General features: G+C 44.0%; 1 protein-coding gene across 1 annotated transcript in view; it reads left to right on the top strand.

The window, feature by feature from the left end:
• LOC120040968 (receptor for retinol uptake stra6-like) overlaps window positions 1–20590 on the top strand; it is a gene marked incomplete at its 3' end in the record, with an annotated part of 47196 nt that extends 26606 nt beyond the window's left edge. The window contains exons 6-10 of the mRNA XM_038985938.1: window positions 4707–4832; window positions 15098–15168; window positions 19752–19757; window positions 20347–20417; window positions 20519–20590. Coding sequence (XP_038841866.1) covers window positions 4707–4832; window positions 15098–15168; window positions 19752–19757; window positions 20347–20417; window positions 20519–20590 — 346 coding nt within the window. The remainder of the gene's footprint in view (window positions 1–4706; window positions 4833–15097; window positions 15169–19751; window positions 19758–20346; window positions 20418–20518) is intronic.
• Between the last annotated feature and the right edge of the window lie 1329 nt (window positions 20591–21919).

The following is a 21919-nucleotide window of genomic DNA, read 5'->3' as shown; positions in this document are numbered from 1 at the left end:
ACCCAGAGGTGTTCCATCTGTCCCCAGCCCAGAGGTGTTCCATCTGTCCCCAGCCCAGAGGTGTTCCATCTGTCCCCAGCCCAGAGGTGTTCCATCTGTCCCCAGCCCAGAGGTGTTCCATCTGTCCCCAGCCCAGAGGTGTTCCATCTGTCCCCAGCCCAGAGGTGTTCCATCTGTCCCCAGCCCAGAGGTGTTCCATCTGTCCCCAACCCAGAGGTGTTCCATCTGTCCCCAACCCAGAGGTGTTCCATCTGTCCCCAACCCAGAGGTGTTCCATCTGTCCCCAACCCAGAGGTGTTCCATCTGTCCCCAACCCAGAGGTGTTCCATCTGTCCCCAACCCAGAGGTGTTCCATCTGTCCCCAACCCAGAGGTGTTCCATCTGTCCCCAACCCAGAGGTGTTCCATCTGTCCCCAGCCCAGAGGTGTTCCATCTGTCCCCAGCCCAGAGGTGTTCCATCTGTCCCCAACCCAGAGGTGTTCCATCTGTCCCCAGCCCAGAGGTGTTCCATCTGTCCCCAGCCCAGAGGTGTTCCATCTGTCCCCAGCCCAGAGGTGTTCCATCTGTCCCCAACCCAGAGGTGTTCCATCTGTCCCCAACCCAGAGGTGTTCCATCTGTCCCCAACCCAGAGGTGTTCCATCTGTCCCCAACCCAGAGGTGTTCCATCTGTCCCCAACCCAGAGGTGTTCCATCTGTCCCCAACCCAGAGGTGTTCCATCTGTCCCCAGCCCAGAGGTGTTCCATCTGTCCCCAACCCAGCGGTGTTCCATCTGTCCCCAACCCAGAGGTGTTCCATCTGTCCCCAACCCAGAGGTGTTCCATCTGTCCCCAACCCAGAGGTGTTCCATCTGTCCCCAACCCAGAGGTGTTCCATCTGTCCCCAGCCCAGAGGTGTTCCATCTGTCCCCAGCCCAGAGGTGTTCCATCTGTCCCCAGCCCAGAGGTGTTCCATCCTTCCCCAGCCCAGAGGTGTTCCATCTGTCCCCAACCCAGAGGTGTTCCATCTGTCCCCAACCCAGAGGTGTTTCATTCTGGAGCCTTGGCTCTCCATGTCTGTGTCTGATTTTCAATGCTGCTTTTCTTCTCTGGCTCCGTAGCGCTGTAGCTCTCACTGTTGCTAAGCACTGAGCAAATTGCAAAACGTAATACCTATTCATATGAAGTGGACAAAGAATGTCTGTCTGATTTCTCCATTGACTGTGGTGTTGTCGGTTTGCTTCTCTGGGTACCTGCTGTAGCTTGAGGCCTTGCTACCCACTCTTCAATTCAGTTCCATTCAACACAACTTTATTTGAGTTGAATTTAAAAGGGCTGGAATGTAGTCTCGTCGTCTCAGGATTTGTCTGCTCTGAATGATCACGCCTCAGAGGGGATAGTCTCATGGCCCTCCAACTCTTGGTCGACAATAGTATTGTTTTGGGTGTTTCTGTGTTGAATGGTTGAATGGTCAGGGTTTGTCTGTGTTTCTGTACTGAATTGTAAAGGACTCAGAACGTTTAGTTCTGCCTGTTGTCACAGTTAATCAGCTAGTTTCTGACAGACAGGGAACCCCTGGTGCTAGCCAGCCTAAACCACACGGAGCAATGTTTTAATCACAGCAGTGGTCTGGCACAAACCAGACCATCAGACTGGATTAGAAAACCAGACCATCAGACTGGATTAGAAAACCAGACCATCAGACTGGATTAGAAAACCAGACCATCAGACTGGATTAGAAAACCAGACCATCAGACTGGATTAGAAAACCAGACCATCAGACTGGATTAGAAAACCAGACTATCAGACTGGATTAGAAAACCAGACCATCAGACTGGATTAGAAAACCAGACCATCAGACTGGATTAGAAAACCAGACCATCAGACTGGATTAGAAAACCAGACCATCAGACTGGATTAGAAAACCAGACCATCAGACTGGATTAGAAAACCAGACCATCAGACTGGATTAGAAAACCAGACCATCAGACTGGATTAGAAAACCAGACTATCAGACTGGATTAGAAAACCAGACCATCAGACTGGATTAGAACACCAGACCATCAGACTGGATTAGAAAACCAGACCATCAGACTGGATTAGAAAACCAGACCATCAGACTGGATTAGAAAACCAGACCATCAGACTGGATTAGAAAACCAGACCATCAGACTGGATTAGAAAACCAGACCATCAGACTGGATTAGAAAACCAGACTATCAGACTGGATTAGAAAACCAGACCATCAGACTGGATTAGAAAACCAGACCATCAGACTGGATTAGAAAACCAGACCATCAGACTGGATTAGAAAACCAGACCATCAGACTGGATTAGAAAACCAGACCATCAGACTGGATTAGAAAACCAGACCATCAGACTGGATTAGAAAACCAGACCATCAGACTGGATTAGAAAACCAGACTATCAGACTGGATTAGAAAACCAGACCATCAGACTGGATTAGAACACCAGACCATCAGACTGGATTAGAAAACCAGACCATCAGACTGGATTAGAACACCAGACCATCAGACTGGATTAGAACACCAGACCATCAGACTGGATTAGAACACCAGACCATCAGACTGGATTAGAAAACCAGACCATCAGACTGGATTAGAACACCAGACCATCAGACTGGATTAGAAAACCAGACCATCAGACTGGATTAGAAAACCAGACCATCAGACTGGATTAGAAAACCAGACCATCAGACTGGATTAGAAAACCAGACCATCAGACTGGATTAGAAAACCAGACCATCAGACTGGATTAGAAAACCAGACCATCAGACTGGATTAGAAAACCAGACTATCAGACTGGATTAGAAAACCAGACCATCAGACTGGATTAGAACACCAGACCATCAGACTGGATTAGAAAACCAGACCATCAGACTGGATTAGAACACCAGACCATCAGACTGGATTAGAAAACCAGACCATCAGACTGGATTAGAACACCAGACCATCAGACTGGATTAGAACACCAGACCATCAGACTGGATTAGAAAACCAGACCATCAGACTGGATTAGAAAACCAGACTATCAGACTGTTGCACCCTCCACAACTACTGTGATTATTATTATTTGACCATGCTGGTCATTTATGAACATTTGAACATCTTGGCCATGTTCTGTTATAATCTCCACCCGGCACAGCCAGAAGAGGACTGGCCACCCCTCATAGCCTGGTTCCTCTCTAGGTTTCTTCCTAGGTTTTGGCCTTTCTAGGGAGTTTTTCCTAGCCACCGTGCTTCTACACCTGCATTGCTTGCTGTTTGGGGTTTTAGGCTGGGTTTCTGTACAGCACTTTGAGATATTAGCTGATGTAAGAAGGGCTATATAAATAAATTAGATTTGATTAGAAAACCAGACTACCAGACTGGATTAGAAAACCAGACTATCAGACTGGATTAGAAAACCAGACTATCAGACTGGATTAGAAAACCAGACTATCAGACTGGATTAGAAAACCAGACTGTCAGACTGGATTAGAAAACCAGATTGGATTAGAAAACCAGACTGGATTAGAAAACCAGACGGGATTAGAAAACCAGACAGGATTAGAAATCTAGACTGGATTAGAAATCTAGACTGGATTAGAAAACCAGACTGGATTAGAAAACTAGACTGGATTAGAAAACCAGACTGGATTAGAAAACCAGACTGGATTAGAAAACCAGACTATCAGACTGGATTAGAAAACCCGACTGGATTAGAAAACCAGACTATCAGATTGGATTAGAGAGAGCATGGGACAGAACACTGTGCTGTTGTCCAAGCCATAGTCATAGAAAATGAATTGCTATCTAGAATGTGCTATTATTGCTTGGCTTATACGTTCACCCTTAGGTTTCACTGTTTTCCATTTTTACACAGGAAATATCAGGGGACAAAAGGTCAAGATCTGTTTTCATTGCACATCTATAAGTCATATTTCTATCTCATAGTAAAACCCACCGTTTTAGGTGTTCTTCTTTTACAGTTCTCTTGAAAGTGTCTCTTGATAAGTTCGATTACCATCATCAAGTCATATTTCTGTCTGTGTTGCAGATCTATAAGTCATATTTCTGTCTGTGTTGCAGATCTATGTCATACTTCTGTCTGTGTTGCAGATCTATAAGTCATACTTCTGTCTGTATTGCAGATCTATAAGTCATATTTCTGTCTGTAATGCAGATCTATAAGTCATATTTCTGTCTGTAATGCAGATCTATATGTCATATTTCTGTCTGTATTGGAGATCTATATGTCATACTTCTGTCTGTATTGGAGATCTATAAGTCATATTTCTGTCTGTGTTGCAGATCTATAAGTCATACTTCTGTCTGTATTGCAGATCTATAAGTCATATTTCTGTCTGTAATGCAGATCTATAAGTCATATTTCTGTCTGTATTGGAGATCTATATGTCATACTTCTGTCTGTATTGGAGATCTATAAGTCATATTTCTGTCTGTGTTGCAGATCTATAAGTCATACTTCTGTCTGTATTGCAGATCTATAAGTCATATTTCTGTCTGTAATGCAGATCTATAAGTCATATTTCTGTCTGTAATGCAGATCTATATGTCATATTTCTGTCTGTATTGGAGATCTATATGTCATATTTCTGTCTGTATTGGAGATCTATAAGTCATATTTCTGTCTGTAATGCAGATCTATATGTTATATTTCTGTCTGTAATGCAGATCTATATGTCATATTTCTGTCTGTATTACAGATCTATAAGTACTACTCCCTGTTGGCCAGCCTGCCCCAGATCTGTTGCCTGGCCTTCCTCAGTTTCCAGTATCCTCTGCTGCTGTTCAAGGGCCTGAAGGGGACAGAGAAAACCACCACTGGCGAGGTGAGTGGGCTGAGAACAGTCCCATGTGAGTGGGCTGAGAACAGTCCTGGGCTGAGACCAGTCCGGTGTGAGTGGGCTGAGAACAGTCCGGTGTGAGTGTGTGTGTGGGGGGGGGGGGGGGGGTTCATCAATGTGAGTAGTTACTGGGATTCTGCCCTGTTCACTCAACATGTTGCCCAAGTGGTCTGATTCCTCCATACCACCTTCGTATCCCTTCATCCTAGGCAGTCTTGAGGAGGAGAAACTATGCTTAGTTAGCAGCACATCTCTCTGACGCATGGGTTGCTACTGTGGAAGACATAAAGCAGAGCGGTTTGCTGCTGAATCAAGCAGCTCACTGTGTTAATACAATCAGGCAGAGAGGGGAGGATGTATCCACACAGGTAGATCAGAGGTTATGTACCCACACAGATAGACCAGAGGTTATGTATCCACACAGGTAGACCAGAGGTTATGTACCCACACAGATAGACCAGAGGTTATGTATCCACACAGGTAGACCAGAGGTTATGTATCCACACAGGTAGACCAGAGGTTATGTATCCACACAGGTAGACCAGAGGTTATGTATCCACACAGGTAGACCAGAGGTTATGTATCCACACAGGTAGACCAGAGGTTATGTATCCACACAGGTAGACCAGAGGTTATGTACCCACACAGGTAGACCAGAGGTTATGTATCCACACAGGTAGACCAGAGGTTATGTATCCACACAGGTAGACCAGAGGTAATGTATCCACACAGATAGACCAGAGGTTATGTACCCACACAGGTAGACCAGAGGTTATGTATCCACACAGGTAGACCAGAGGTTATGTATCCACACAGGTAGACCAGAGGTTATGTACCCACACAGATAAACCAGAGGTTATGTATCCACACAGGTAGATCAGAGGTTATGTATCCACACAGGTAGAACAGAGGTTATGTATCAATCAATCAAGTTTATTTTATATAGCCCTTCGTACATCAGCTAATATCTCGAAGTGCTGTACAGAAACCCAGCCTAAAACCCCAAACAGCAAGCAATGCAGGTGTAGAAGCACGGTGGCTAGGAAAAACTCCCTAGAAAGGCCAAAACCTAGGAAGAAACCTAGAGAGGAACCAGGCTATGAGGGGTGGCCAGTCCTCTTCTGGCTGTGCCGGGTGGAGATTATAACAGAACATGGCCAAGATGTTCAAAATGTTCATAAATGACAAGCATGGTCAAATAATAATCAGGAATAAATGTCAGTTGGCTTTTCATAGCCGAAAATTAAGAGTTGAAAACAGCAGGTCTGGGACAGGTAGGGGTTCCATAACCGCAGGCAGAACAGTTGAAACTGGGACAGCAGCAAGGCCAGGTGGACTGGGGACAGCAAGGAGTCATCATGCCCGGTAGTCCTGACGTATGGTCCTAGGGCTCAGTTCCTCCGAGAGAGAGAAAGAAAGAAAGAAAGAGAGAAGGAGAGAATTAGAGAGAGCCAAGATGTTCAAAATGTTCATAAATGACAAGCATGGTCAAATAATAATCAGGAATAAATGTCAGTTGGCTTTTCATAGCCGATCATTAAGAGTTGAAAACAACAGGTCTGGGACAGGTAGGGGTTCCATAACTGCAGGCAGAACAGTTGAAACTGGAACAGCAGCAAGGCCAGGTGGACTGGGGACAGCAAGGAGTCATCATGCCCAGTAGTCCTGACGTATGGTCCTAGGGCTCAGGTCCTCCGAGAGAGAGAAAGAAAGAGAGGAGAGAATTAGAGAGAGCATACTTAAATTCACACAGGACACTGGATAAGACAGGAGAAGTACTCCAGATATAACCAACTGGCCCTAGCCCCCCGACACAAACTACTGCAGCATAAATACTGGAGGCTGAGACAGGAGGGGTCAGGAGACACTGTGGCCCCATCCGATGATACCCCCGGACAGGGCCAAACAGGAAGGATATAACCCCACCCACTTTGCCAAAGCACAGCCCCCACACCACTAGAGGGATATCTTCAGCCACCAACTTACAATCCTGAGACAAGGCCGAGTATAGCCCACAAAGATCTCCACCACAGCACAAACCAAGGGGGGGCGCCAACCCAGACAGGAAGATCACGTCAGTAACTCAACCCACTCAAGTGACGCACCCCTCCTAGGGACGGCATGAAAGAGCACCAGTAAGCCAGTGACTCAGCCCCTGTAATAGGGTTAGAGGTAGAGAATCCCAGTGGAGGGGAACCGGCCAGGCAGAGACAGCAAGGGCGGTTCGTTGCTCCAGAGCCTTTCCGTTCACCTTCACACTCCTGGGCCAGACTACACTCAATCATATGACCTACTGAAGAGATAAGTCTTCAGTAAAGACTTAAAGGTTGAGACCGAGTCTGCGTCTCTCACATGGGTAGGCAGACCATTCCATAAAAATTGAGATCTATAGGAGAAAGCCCTGCCTCCAGCTGTTTGCTTAGAAATTCTAGGGACAATTAGGAGGCCTGCGTCTTGTGACCGTAGCGTACGTGTAGGTATGTACGGCAGGACCAACTCGGAAAGATAGGTAGGAGCAAGCCCATGTAACGCTTTATAGGTTAACAGTAAAACCTTGAAATCAGCCCTTGCCTTAACAGGAAGCCAGTGTAGGGAAGCTAGCACTGGAGTAATATGATCAAATTTCTTGGTTCTAGTCAGGATTCTAGCAGCCGTATTTAGCACTAACTGAAGTTTATTTAGTGCTTTATCCTGGTAGCCGGAAAGTAGAGCATTGCAGTAGTCTAGCCTAGAAGTAACAAATGCATGGATTAATTTTTCTGCATCATTTTTGGACAGAACATTTCTGATTTTTGCAATGTTACGTAGATGGAAAAAAGCTGTCCTTGAAACAGTCTTGATATGTTCGTCAAAAGAGAGATCAGGGTCAAGAGTAACGCCGAGGTCCTTCACAGTTTTATTTGAGACGACTTTACAACCATCAAGATTAATTGTCAGATTTAACAGAAGATCTCTTTGTTTCTTGGGACCAAGAACAAGCATCTCTGTTTTGTCCGAGTTTAAAAGTAGAAAGTTTTCAGCCATCCACTTCCTTATGTCTGAAACACAGGCTTCTAGTGAGGGCAATTTTGGGGCTTCACCATGTTTCATTGAAATGTACAGCTGTGTGTCATCCGCATAGCAGTGAAAGTTAACATTATGTTTCGAATAACATCCCCAAGAGGTAAAATATATAGTGAAAACAATAGTGGTCCTAAAACGGAACCTTGAGGAACACCGAAATGTACAGTTGATTTGTCAGAGGACAAACCATTCACAGAGACAAACTGATATCTTTCCGACAGATAAGATCTAAACCAGGCCAGAACTTGTCCGTGTAGACCAATTTGGGTTTCCAGTCTCTCCAAAAGAATGTGGTGATCGATGGTGTCAAAGGCAGCACTAAGGTCTAGTAGCACGAGGACAGATGCAGAGCCTCGGTCTGACGCCATTAAAAGGTCATTTACCACCTTCACAAGTGCAGTCTCAGTGCTATGATGGGGTCTAAAACCAGACTGAAGCGTTTCATATACATTGTTTGTCTTCAGAAAGGCAGTGAGTTGCTGCGCAACAGCTTATTCTAAAATTTTTGAGAGGAATGGAAGATTCGAAATAGGCCGATAGTTTTTTATATTTTCCGGGTCAAGGTTTGGCTTTTTCAAGAGAGGCTTTATTACTGCCACTTTTAGTGAGTTTGGTACACATCCGGTGGATAGAGAGACGTTTATTATGTTCAACATAGGAGGGCCAAGCACAGGAAGCAGCTCTTTCAGTAGTTTAGTAGGAATAGGATCCAGTATGCAGCTTGAAGGTTTAGAGGCCATGATTATTTTCATCATTGTGTCAAGAGATATAGTACTAAAACACTTAAGTATCTCTCCCGATCCCAGGCCCTGGCAGAGCTGTGCAGATCCAGGACAGCTAAGCCCTGGAGGAATACGCAGATTTAAAGAGGAGTCCGTAATTTGCTTTCTAATGATCATGATCTTTTCCTCAAAGAAGTTCATGAATTTATTACTGCTGAAGTGAAAGCCATCCTCTCTTGGGGAATGCTGCTTTTTAGTTAGCTTTGCAACAGTATCAAAAATAAATTTTGGATTGTTCTTATTTTCCTCAATTAAGTTGGAAAAGTAGGATGATCGAGCAGCAGTGAGGGCTCTTCGATACTGCACGGTACTGTCTTTCCAAGCTAGTCGGAAGACTTCCAGTTTGGTGTGGCGCCATTTCCGTTCCAATTTTCTGGAAGCTTGCTTCAGAGCTCGGGTATTTTCTGTATACCAGGGAGCTAGTTTCTTATGACAAATGTTTTTCGTTTTTAGGGGTGCAACTGCATCTAGGGTATTGCGCAAGGTTAAATTGAGTTCCTCAGTGAGGTGGTTAACTGATTTTTGTCCTCTGACGTCCTTGGGTAGGCAGAAGGAGTCTGGAAGGGCATCAAGGAATTTTTGTGTTGTCTGAGAATTTATAGCACGACTTTTGATGCTCCTTGGTTGGAGTCTGAGCAGATTATTTGTTGCGATTTCAAACGTAATAAAATGGTGGTCCGATAGTCCAGGATTATGAGGAAAAACATTAAGATCTACAACATTTATTCCGTGGGACAAAACTAGGTCCAGAGTATGACTGTGGCAGTGAGTAGGTCCAGAGACATGTTGGACAAAACCCACTGAGTCGATGATGGCTCCGAAAGCCTTTTGGAGTGGGTCTGTGGACTTTTCCATATGAATATTAAAATCACCAAAAATTAGAATATTATCTGCTATGACTACAAGGTCCGATAGGAATTCAGGGAACTCAGAGAGGAACGCTGTATATGGCCCAGGAGGCCTGTAAACAGTAGCTATAAAAAGTGATTGAGTAGGCTGCATAGATTTCATGACTAGAAGCTCAAAAGACGAAAACGTCATTTTCTTTTTTGTAAATTGAAATTTGCTATCGTAAATGTTAGCAACACCTCCGCCTTTGCGGGATGCACGGGGGATATGGTCACTAGTGTAACCAGGAGGTGAGGCCTCATTTAACACAGTAAATTAATCAGGCTTAAGCCATGTTTCAGTCAGGCCAATCACATCAAGATTGTGATCAGTGATTAGTTCATTGACTATAACTGCCTTTGAAGTGAGGGATCTAACATTAAGTAACCCTATTTTGAGATGTGAGGTATCACGATCTCTTTCAATAATGGCAGGAATGGAGGTCTTTATCCTAATGAGATTGCTAAGGCGAACACCGCCATGTTTAGTTTTGCCCAACCTAGGTCGAGGCACAGACACAGTCTCAATGGGGATGGCTGAGCTGACTACACTGACTATGCTAGTGGCAGACTCCACTAAGCTGGCAGGTTGGCTAACAGCCTGCTGCCTGGCCTGCACCCTATTTCATTGTGGAGCTAGAGGAGTTAGAGCCCTGTCTATGTTGGTAGATAAGATGAGAGCACCCTTCCAGCTAGAATGGAGTCCGTCACTCCTCAGCAGGCCAGGCTTGGTCCTGTTTGTGGGTGAGTCCCAGAAAGAGGGCCAATTATCTACAAATTCTATCTTTTGGGAGGGGCAGAAAACAGTTTTCAACCAGCGATTGAGTTGTGAAACTCTGCTGTAGAGCTCGTCACTCCCCCTAACTGGGAGGGGGCCAGAGACAATTACTCGATGCCGACACATCTTTCTAGCTGATTTACACGCTGAAGATATGTTGCACTTGGTGACCTCTGACTATTTCATCCTAACATCGTTGGTGCCGACGTGGATAACAATATCTCTATACTCTCTACACTCGCTAGTTTTAGCTTTAGCCAGCACCATCTTCAGATTAGCCTTAACGTCGGTAGCCCTGCCCCCTGGTAAACAGTGTATGATCGCTGGGTGATTCGTTTTAAGTCTAATACTGCGGGTAATGGAGTCGCCAATGACTAGGGTTTTCAATTTGTCAGAGCTAATGGTGGGAGCCTTCGGCGTCTCAGACCCAGTAACGGGAGGAGTAGAGACAAGAGAAAACTCGGCCTCAGACTCCGACTCGCTACTTAATGGGGAGAACCGGTTGAAAGTTTCTGTCGGCTGAATGAGCGACACCGGTTGAGCATTCCTACAGCATTTCCCTCCAGAAGCCATGAGACAATTGTCTGGCTGTGGGGACTGTGCGGGGGGATTTATACTAACGTTACTATCTGTACTTACTGGTGGCACAGACGCTGTTTCATCCTTTCCTACACTGAAATTACCCTTGCCTAACGATTGCGTCTGAAGCTGGGCTTGCAGCACAGCTATCCTCGCCGTAAGGCGATCGTTCTCCTGTATATTATGAGTACAGCGACTGCAATTAGAAGACATCATGTTAATGTTACTACTTAGCTTCGGCTGTTGAAGGTGCTGACGAACCATGTCCAGATAAAGCGTCCGGAGTGAAAAAGTTGAATGAGGAAAAAAAGTTGTGATGGAAAAACAAAAAATATAAACGGTAATTAAAAAGTAAAAAGAAAAAAACGTAAAGTTGTCAGCTAGCAAAGTAAAGTTGGCAACAAAACGCACAACAACAAAACGCACAGCAACACGTCTGCAAATTCAAGAGGAAGTGACGTCAAACCAGAACCCCTGTATCCACACAGGTAGACCAGAGGTTATGTATCCACACTGGTAGACCAGAGGTTATGTATCCACACGGGTAGACCAGAGGTTATGTATCCACACAGGTAGACCAGAGGTTATGTATCCACACAGGTAGACCAGAGGTTATGTATCCATACAGGTAGACCAGAGGTTATGTATCCACACAGGTAGACCAGAGGTTATGTATCCACACAGGTAGACCAGAGGTTATGTATCCACACTGGTAGACCAGAGGTTATGTATCCACACTTGTAGACCAGAGGTTATGTATCCACACAGGTAGACCAGAGGTTATGTATCCATACAGGTAGACCAGAGGTTATGTATCCACACAGGTAGACCAGAGGTTATGTATCCACACAGGTAGACCAGAGGTTATGTATCCATACAGGTAGACCAGAGGTTATGTATCCATACAGGTAGACCAGAGGTTATGTATCCATACAGGTAGACCAGAGGTTATGTATCCACACAGGTAGACCAGAGGTTATGTATCCACACAGGTAGACCAGAGGTTATGTATCCACACAGGTAGACCATAGGTTATGTATCCACACAGGTAGACCAGAGGTTATGTATCCACACAGGTAGACCAGAGGTTATGTATCCACACAGGTAGACCAGAGGTCATTTATGAACACAGGTAGACCATTATGTATCCAGACAGGTAGACCATAGGTTATGTATCCACACAGGTAGACCAGAGGTTATGTATCCACACAGGTAGACCATTATGTATCCACACAGGTAGACCATTATGTATCCACACAGATAGACCAGAGGTTATGTATCCACACAGGTAGACCAGAGGTTATGTATCCACACAGGTAGACCATTATGTATCCACACAGGTAGACCATTATGTATCCATACAGGTAGACCAGAGGTTATGTATCCACACAGGTAGACCAGAGGTCATGTATCCACACAGGTAGACCATAGGTTATGTATCCACACAGGTAGACCAGAGGTTATGTATCCACACAGGTAGACCAGAGGTCATGTATCCACACAGGTAGACCAGAGGTTATGTATCCACACAGGTAGACCATTATGTACCCACACAGGTAGACCATAGGTTATGTATCCACACAGGTAGACCATAGGTTATGTATCCACACAGGTAGGCCAGAGGTTATGTATCCACACAGGTAGACCATTATGTATCCACACAGGTAGACCAGAGGTTATGTATCCACACAGGTAGACCAGAGGTTATGTATCCACACAGGTAGACCAGAGGTTATGTATCCACACAGGTAGACCAGAGGTTATGTATCCACACAGGTAGACCAGAGGTTATGTATCCACACAGGTAGACCAGAAGTTATGTATCCACACAGGTAGACCAGAGGTTATGTATCCACACAGGTACACCAGAGGTTATGTATCCAGACAGGTAGACCAGAGGTTATGTATCCACACAGGTAGACCAGAGGTTATGTATCCACACGGGTAGACCAGAGGTTATGTATCCACACAGGTAGACCAGAAGTTATGTATCCACACAGGTAGACCATTATGTATCCACACAGGTAGACCAGAGGTTATGTATCCACACAGGTTGACCAGAGGTTATGTATCCATACAGGTAGACCAGAGGTTATGTATCCACACAAGTAGACCATTATGTATCCACACAGGTAGACCAGAGGTTATGTATCCATACAGGTAGACCAGAGGTTATGTATCCACACAGGTAGACCATTATGTATCCACACAGGTAGACCAGAGGTTATGTATCCACACAGGTTGACCAGAGGTTATGTATCCATACAGGTAGACCAGAGGTTATGTATCCACACAAGTAGACCATTATGTATCCACACAGGTAGACCAGAGGTTATGTATCCACACAGGTAGACCAGAGGTTATGTATCCACACAGGTAGACCAGATGTTATGTATCCACACTGGTAGACCAGAGGTTATGTATCCACACAGGTAGACCAGAGGTTATGTATCCACACTGGTAGACCAGAGGTTATGTATCCACACAGGTAGACCAGAGGTTATGTATCCACACAGGTAGACCATTATGTATCCACACAGGTAGACCATTATGTATCCACACAGGTAGACCAGAGGTTATGTATCCACACAGGTAGACCAGAGGTTATGTATCCACACAGGTAGACCATTATGTATCCACACAGGTAGGCCAGAGGTTATGTATCCACACAGGTAGACCATTATGTATCCACACAGGTAGGCCAGAGGTTATGTATCCACACAGGTAGATCATTATGTATCCACACAGGTAGACCAGAGGTTATGTATCCACACAGGTAGACCAGAGGTTATGTATCCACACAGGTAGACCAGAGGTTATGTATCCACACAGGTAGACCATTATGTATCCACACAGGTAGACCAGAGGTTATGTATCCACACAGGTAGACCAGAGGTTATGTATCCACACTTGTAGACCAGAGGTTATGTATCCACACTGGTAGACCAGAGGTTATGTATCCACACTGGTAGACCAGAGGTTATGTATCCACACAGGTAGACCAGAGGTTATGTATCCACACAGGTAGACCAGAGGTTATGTATCCAGACAGGTAGACCAGAGTTTATGTATCCACACAGGTAGACCAGAGGTTATGTATCCACACAGGTAGACCAGAGGTTATGTATCCACACAGGTAGACCAGAGTTTATGTATCCACACAGGTAGACCAGAGGTTATGTATCCACACAGGTAGACCAGAGGTTATGTATCCACACAGGTAGACCAGAGTTTATGTATCCACACAGGTAGACCAGAGTTTATGTATCCACACAGGTAGACCAGAGTTTATGTATCCACACAGGTAGACCAGAGTTTATGTATCCACACAGGTAGACCAGAGGTTATGTACCCACACAGGTAGACCAGAGGTTATGTATCCACACAGGTAGACCAGAGGTTATGTATCCACACAGGTAGACCAGAAGTTATGTATCCACACAGGTAGACCAGAGGTTATGTATCCACACAGGTACACCAGAGGTTATGTATCCAGACAGGTAGACCAGAGGTTATGTATCCACACAGGTAAACCAGAGGTTATGTATCCACACGGGTAGACCAGAGGTCAGACTGGCCTTGCGGTCGTGACAGCTGATAGGCCAAACACATTCAGACTGGCCTTGCGGTCTGACAGCTGATAGGTCAAACTGATTCAGACTGGCCTTGCGGTCATGACAGCTGATAGGTCAAACTGATTCAGACTGGCCTTGCGGTCGTGACAGCTGATAGGTCAAACTGATTCAGACTGGCCTTGCGGTCGTGACAGCTGATAGGCCAAACAGATTCATACTGGCCTTGCGGTCATGACAGCTGATAGGTCAAACAGATTCATACTGGCCTTGCGGTCATGACAGCTTATAGGCCAAACACATTCAGACTGGCCTTGCGGTCGTGACAGCTGACAGGCCAAACACATTCAGACTGGCCTTGCGGTCTGACAGCTGATAGGTCAAACTGATTCAGACTGGCCTTGCGGTCATGACAGCTGACAGGCCAAACAGATTCATACTGGCCTTGCGGTTGTGACAGCTGATAGGAAAATTGGAATTTAAATGTTTATTTTGACTCCAACCCTGATAAGGTTTACAGTAGCTGTGTGAATACAGATATATTTCAAACTGTCCCATTTTCCTCACGTCTTGTGTTTTATCACTACAGGACCTGAGCAGCAGCTACTACAATGACTACGTCAAGAATATACTAAAGAGGAAGAAGCCTTCCAAAACCAGGTCAGAACCACTGCTTTGTTCCCACATGGACATGTTTGGGGCAAATCCACCCCTGTGTCAAACATCCTTCTGATATGCAATGAGCTATGACATCTCCAGAGTGTTCCTGGCCAGGAAGCTAGCCACCGCTGCCAACAGACAGGGTTAAGGATGCGTGCAGTAACTGGCAGGAAAAACGCCTTTTATAAATAGCATGCAAATTACTTGTTGGAACAAGCAGAGGTTTCACCCGCCAACCCAGTTTAGAAAGAGGAACCTTATTCGAGCTGATATGCTTTTTTATATCAGATAGTCCTTTTTCCAATGGAGCTCATGCACATAACATGAATATACATTACAGTAACCCAATCTGGCCAGACACCATGCACATAAGAGAGGAAAAGAGAACGGGAGGTAGGAGAGGAATAGAGAACGGGAGGAGGAGAGGACGAGAGGAGGAGAGGAGGAAAAGAGAATGGGAGGAGAGGAGGAAAAGAGAATGGGAGGAGAGGAGGAAAAGAGAACAGGAGGATGAGAGGAAAAGAGAACGGGAGGAGGAGAGGAGGAAAAGGGAACAGGAGGAGGAGAGGAGGAAAAGAGAACGGGAGGAGGAGAGGGGGAAAAGGGAACAGGAGGAGGAGAGGAGGAAAAGAGAACGGGAAGAGAAGGAAAATAGAATGGGAGAAGGAGAGGAGGAAAAGAGAACAGGAGGATGAGAGGAAAAGAGAACGGGAGGAGGAGAGGAGGAAAAGGGAATGGGAAGAGAAGGAAAATAGATGGGAGGAGGAGAGGAGGAAAAGAGAACAGGAGGATGAGAGGAAAAGAGAACGGGAGGAGGAGAGGGGGGAAAGAGAACAGGAGGAGGAGAGGAGGAAAAGAGAACAGGAGGAGGAGAGGAGGAAAAGAGAACGGGAGGAGGAGAGGAAAAGAGAACGGGAGGAGGAGAGGAAAAGAGAACGGGAGGAGGAGAGGAAAAGAGAACAGGAGGAGGAGAGGAGGAAAAGAGAATGGGAGGAGGAGAGGAGGAAAAGAAGAGAGGAGGAGGAGAGGAAAAGAGAACGGGAGGAGGAGAGGAGGAAAAGAGAACGGGAGGAGGAGAGGAGGAAAGGGAACAGGAGGAGGAGAGGAAAAGAGAACAGGAGGGGGAGAGAAAAAGAGAACGGGAGGAGGAGAGGAGGAAAAGGGAACAGGAGGAGGAGAGGAGGAAAAGGGAACGGGAGGAGGAGAGGAGGAAAAGAGAACATGAGGAGGAGAGGGGGAAAAGAGAACGGGAGGAGAAGAGGAGGAAAAGAGAACGGGAGGAGGAGAGGAAAAGAGAACAGGAGGAGGAGAGGAGGAAAAGAGAACAGGAGGAGGAGAGGAGGAAAAGAGAACAGGAGGAGGAGAGGAGGAAAAGAGAACAGGAGGAGGAGAGGAGGAAAGAAGAGAGGAGGAGGAGAGGAAAAGAGAACGGGAGGAGGAGAGGAGGAAAAGAGAACGGGAGGAGGAGAGGAGGAAAGGGAACAGGAGGACGAGAGGAAAGGGAACAGGAGGACGAGAGGAAAAGAGAACAGGAGGGGGAGAGGAAAAGAGAACGGGAGGAGGAGAGGAGGAAAAGAGAACGGGAGGAGGAGAGGAGGAAAAGAGAACAAGAGGAGAGGAGGAAAAGAGAACGGGAGGAGGAGAGGAGGAAAAGAGAACGGGAGGAGGAGAGGAGGAAAAGAGAACAGGAGGAGAGGAGGAAAAGAGAATGGGAGGAGGAGAGGAAAAGAGGAAAGGTTGTTGAATAGTTTTTATGATTGCATCACTGTGACTCACAGGAGGTACAGTATTTCCTATTGGCTGGAAACCCTTTGGGTTTTACCAGGAAGTGACCAAACAGGGAGATATAATCCTACAGTATTTCCTATTGGCTGGAAACCCTTTGGGCTTTACCAGGAAGTGACCACACAGGGAGATATAATCATACAGTAGGAAGATAATGTCACAGTTACATGAGAACAATAAGTATTCTGTATGGACACGGGTCATGATGTCATCCATACACAGAGCATGTTACATTGTTGTCATTGTGTTTTAAAATGCTTTTTAGATCAATCAGAACAGAGCTGTTTTTAACGTGTTTTTAGAAATTTTGGCACGTCTATTGGAAATGAAATACAGAAATGTCTAATTTTCATAAGTATTCACACCCCTGGTCAAATCTTTGTAGTAGCACCTTTGTTAGTGATTACAGATGTTGGTCTTTCTGGGTAAGTCTCGAAGAGTGATTACAGCTGTTGGTCTTTCTGGGTAAGTCTCTAAGAGTGATTACAGCTGTGAGTCTTTCTGGGTTAAGTCTCTAAGAGTGATTACAGCTGTGAGTCTTTCTGGGTTAAGTCTCTAAGAGTAATTACAGCTGTGAGTCTTTCTGGGTTAAGTCTCTAAGAGTGATTACAGCTGTGAGTCTTTCTGGGTTAAGTCTCTAAGAGTGATTACAGCTGTGAGTCTTTCTGGGTAAGTCTTTAAGAGTGATTACAGCTGTGAGTCTTTCTGGGTAAGTCTCTAAGAGTGATTACAGCTGTTGGTCTTTCTGGGTAAGTCTTTAAGAGTGATTACAGCTGTGAGTCTTTCTGGGTAAGTCTTTAAGAGTGATTACAGCTGTGAGTCTTTCTGGGTAAGTCTTTAAGAGCGATTACAGCTGTGAGTCTTTCTGGGTAAGTCTTTAAGAGCTTTACACACCTGGATTGTATAACATTGGACCAATTATTATTTTCAAAATTCTTCAAGCTATGTCAAATTGGTCATTAATCATTGCTAGACAACCATTTTCAGGTTTTGCCAAACATTTTTAAGTAGATTTAAGTATAAACTCTAACTTGGCCACTCAGGAACATTCACTGTCTTCTTGGTAAGCAACTCCAGTGTAGATTTGGCCTTGTGTTTTAGGTTATTGTTCTGCTGAAAGTGAATTCATCTCCCAGTGTCTGGTGGAAAGCAGACTGAACTAGATTTTCCTCTAGGATTTTGCCTGTGCTTAGCTCAATTCTGTTTCTTTTTTATCCTGAAAAACTCCACAGACATTAACGATTACAATCATACCCATAACATGATGCAGCCACCACTATGCTTGAAAATATGGAGAGTTGTACTGAGTAATGTGTTTTATTGGATTTGCCCCAAACATAACACTTTGTATTCAGGACAAAAAGTGAATTTCTTTCGCACAGAACGCATGTTTTGCAATATTTTTATTCTGTACAGGCTTCCTTCTTTTCACTCTGTCATTTAGGTTAGTATTGTGGAGTAACTACAATGTTGTTGATCCATCCTCAGTTTTCTCCTATCACAGCCATTAAACTCTGTAACTGTTTTAAAGTCACAATTGGCCTCATGGTGAAATCCCTGAGCAGTTTCTTTCCTCTCTGGCAACTGAGTTAGGAAGACGCCTGTATCTTTGTAGTGACCGGGTGTATTGATACACCATGCATAGTGTAAATTATTAACTTCACCATGCTCAAAGGGATATTCAAGTCTGCTTCTTTTTTTTTACCCATGTACCAATAGGTACCCTTCTTTGCGAGGCATTGGAAAACCTCTGAGGTTGAATCTGTGTTTGAAATTCATTGCTCGGCAGAGGAACCGACAGTGGTGGAAAAAGCCCTCAATTGTCATACTTGAGTAAAAGTAAAGATACCTTATTAGAAAATGACTCAAGTAAAAATTCAATTTCACCAGGTAAATACTACTTAAGCAAAAGTAAAAGTTTTTTGGTTTTGAATATACTTAAGCATCAAAAGTAACAGTATACATCTTTTCACATTCCTTTATGTTAAGCAAACAATTTATAAACTATCTGTATTTACGGATTGCCAGGGTCACACACCAACACTCAGACATAATTTACATACTAAACATTTGTGTTTAGTAAATCGGTCAGGTCTGAGGCAGTAGGGATGACTAGGGATGTTCTCTTGATAAGAGTGTGAATTGGACAATTTTACTGTCCTGCTAAGCGTTCCAAATGTAAGGAGTACTTTTGGGTGTCAGGGAAAATGTATAGAGTAAAAAGTACATTATGTTCTTTAGGAATGTAGTAAAGTAAAAGTTGATACAAATATAAATAGTAAAGTAAAGTACAGATACCCAAAAAAAAGTATTTTACACAAGTATTTTACAGTATTTTACACCACTGGACCTTACAGATAATTGTATGTGGTGTACAGAGATGAGGTTGTCATTCAAAAATCATATTAAACACTATTATTGCAAATTACCTGACCTGATGACTCCTGGCTGTCCCCGTCCCTAGTCCACCTGGTCGTGCTGCTGATCCAGTTCCTGCTGTTCTGCCTGCGGCTTTCGAACCCTGACCTGTTCACGTGTCCTGGACCTGCTGTTTTGACTCCGTCTTTCCCAATTTGAGTCTTTTTTTCACAAATTGGTCTTTGTCCAATCAGATCAGCTGTGCCTGCGTAAACGCAACCAAACCATATACACTGAGTATACCAAACATTAAGACAGCGTTTCTCAAACTTAGTCCTCTGGACCCAAAGAGGTGCACATTTAGTTATTATCCCATACATTACACAGCTGATACAAATGATCAAAGCTTGATGATTAGTTATTTCAAATCAGCTGTGTAGTACTAGGTCAAAAAACCCAAAAAGTTCACCCCTTGGTGTCCCGGGGACAGAGTTTGAGAAACCCTGCATTGAGAACACCTGCTCTTTCCCTGACAGACTGACCAGGTGAATCCAGGTGAAAGCTATGATCCCTTGTTGATGTCACTTGTTAAATCCACTTCAATCAGTGTAGATGAAGGGGAGGAAACGGATTAAAGAAGGATTTTTAAGCCTTGAGACAATTGAGACATGGATTGTGTATATATAACTTTCAGAGGATGATTGGCCAATATAAAATATTTAAGTGCCTTTGAATGGAGTATGGTAGTAGGTGCCAGGTGCACCAGTTTGTGTCAAGATCTGCAAAGCTGCTGGGTTTTTCACGCTCAACAGTTTCCTTTGTGCATCAAGAATGGTCCACCACCCAAAGGACATCCAGCCAACGTGACACAACTGTGGGGAAGCATTGGAGTCAACATGGGCCAGCATCCCTGTGGAACGCTTTCGCCACCTTGTAGAGTCCATGTCCCGACTAATTGAGGTTGTTCAACTCGACATCAGGAAGGTGCTCTTAATGAATGTTTTGTGTGAGTAATCTGTCTGTCTCTTCCCTCAGTACAGAGAAGCCCACACTGGTGGAGAGGATAACTGATGCTGTGAAGTCCTACATGTACACACCAGAGGAAGGTGACTATATATATATATACTATAACTACATCTGTTTCTAATGTATTATTACACTTACTGTCTAAATCCTGCAAATGTTTTTCCTTTCTTTTCACCGTCAGTTTTCCGGTTTCCTCTGAAGCTGGCGATATCTGGAGTAGTGTCATTTACTGCTCTTTACCAGGTACCAATGTGTTAGTCTAACCTACATCACTGTGTTAGTCTAATCCATATCACTGTATTAGTCTAACCCATATCACTGTATTCGTCTAACATACATCACTGTATTAGTCTAACCCATATCACTGTATTAGTCTAACCCATATCACTGTATTAGTCTAACCCATATCACTGTATTAGTCTAACCCATATCACTGTATTAGTCTAACCTACATCACTGTATTAGTCTAACCCATATCACTGTGTTAGTCTAATCCATATCACTGTATTAGTCTAATCCATATCACTGTATTAGTCTAACCCATATTACTGTATTAGTCTAACCCATATCACTGTGTTAGACTAATCCATATCACTGTATTAGTCTAACCCATATCACTGTATTAGTCTAACCCATATCACTGTATTAGTCTAACCCATATCACTGTATTAGTCTAACCTACATCACTGTATTAGTCTAACCCATATCACTGTATTAGTCTAACCCATATCACTGTATTAGTCTAACCCATATCACTGTATTAGTATAACCTACATCACAGTATTTGTCTAACCCATATCACTGTGTTAGTCTAACCCATATCACTGTATTAGTCTAACCTACATCAATGTATTAGTCTAACCTACATCACTGTATTAGTCTAACCCATATTACTGTATTAGTCTAACCTACATCACTGTATTAGTCTAACCTACATCACTGTATTAGTCTAACCTACATCACTGTATTAGTCTAACCCATATCACTGTATTAGTCTAACCCATATCACTGTATTAGTCTAACCCATATCACTGTGTTAGACTAATCCATATCACTGTATTAGTCTAACCCATATCACTGTATTAGTCTAACCCATATCACTGTATTAGTCTAACCCATATCACTGTATTAGTCTAACCTACATCACTGTATTAGTCTAACCCATATCACTGTATTAGTCTAACCCATATCACTGTATTAGTCTAACCCATATCACTGTATTAGTATAACCTACATCACAGTATTTGTCTAACCCATATCACTGTGTTAGTCTAACCCATATCACTGTATTAGTCTAACCTACATCAATGTATTAGTCTAACCTACATCACTGTATTAGTCTAACCCATATTACTGTATTAGTCTAACCTACATCACTGTATTAGTCTAACCTACATCACTGTATTAATCTAACCTACATCACTGTATTAGTCTAACCCATATCACTGTATTAGTCTAACCCATATCACTGTATTAGTCTAACCTACATCACTGTATTAGTCTAACCCATATCACTGTATTAGTCTAACCCATATCACTGTATTAGTCTAACCCATATCACTGTATTAGTCTAACCTACATC

This window comes from Salvelinus namaycush, unplaced genomic scaffold, assembly GCF_016432855.1.
Source record: "Salvelinus namaycush isolate Seneca unplaced genomic scaffold, SaNama_1.0 Scaffold397, whole genome shotgun sequence".
Classification (NCBI taxonomy): Eukaryota; Metazoa; Chordata; class Actinopteri; order Salmoniformes; family Salmonidae; genus Salvelinus; species Salvelinus namaycush.
Note: the sequence above shows the minus strand (reverse complement) of the source record. Positions and strands in the feature narration are given on the sequence as shown.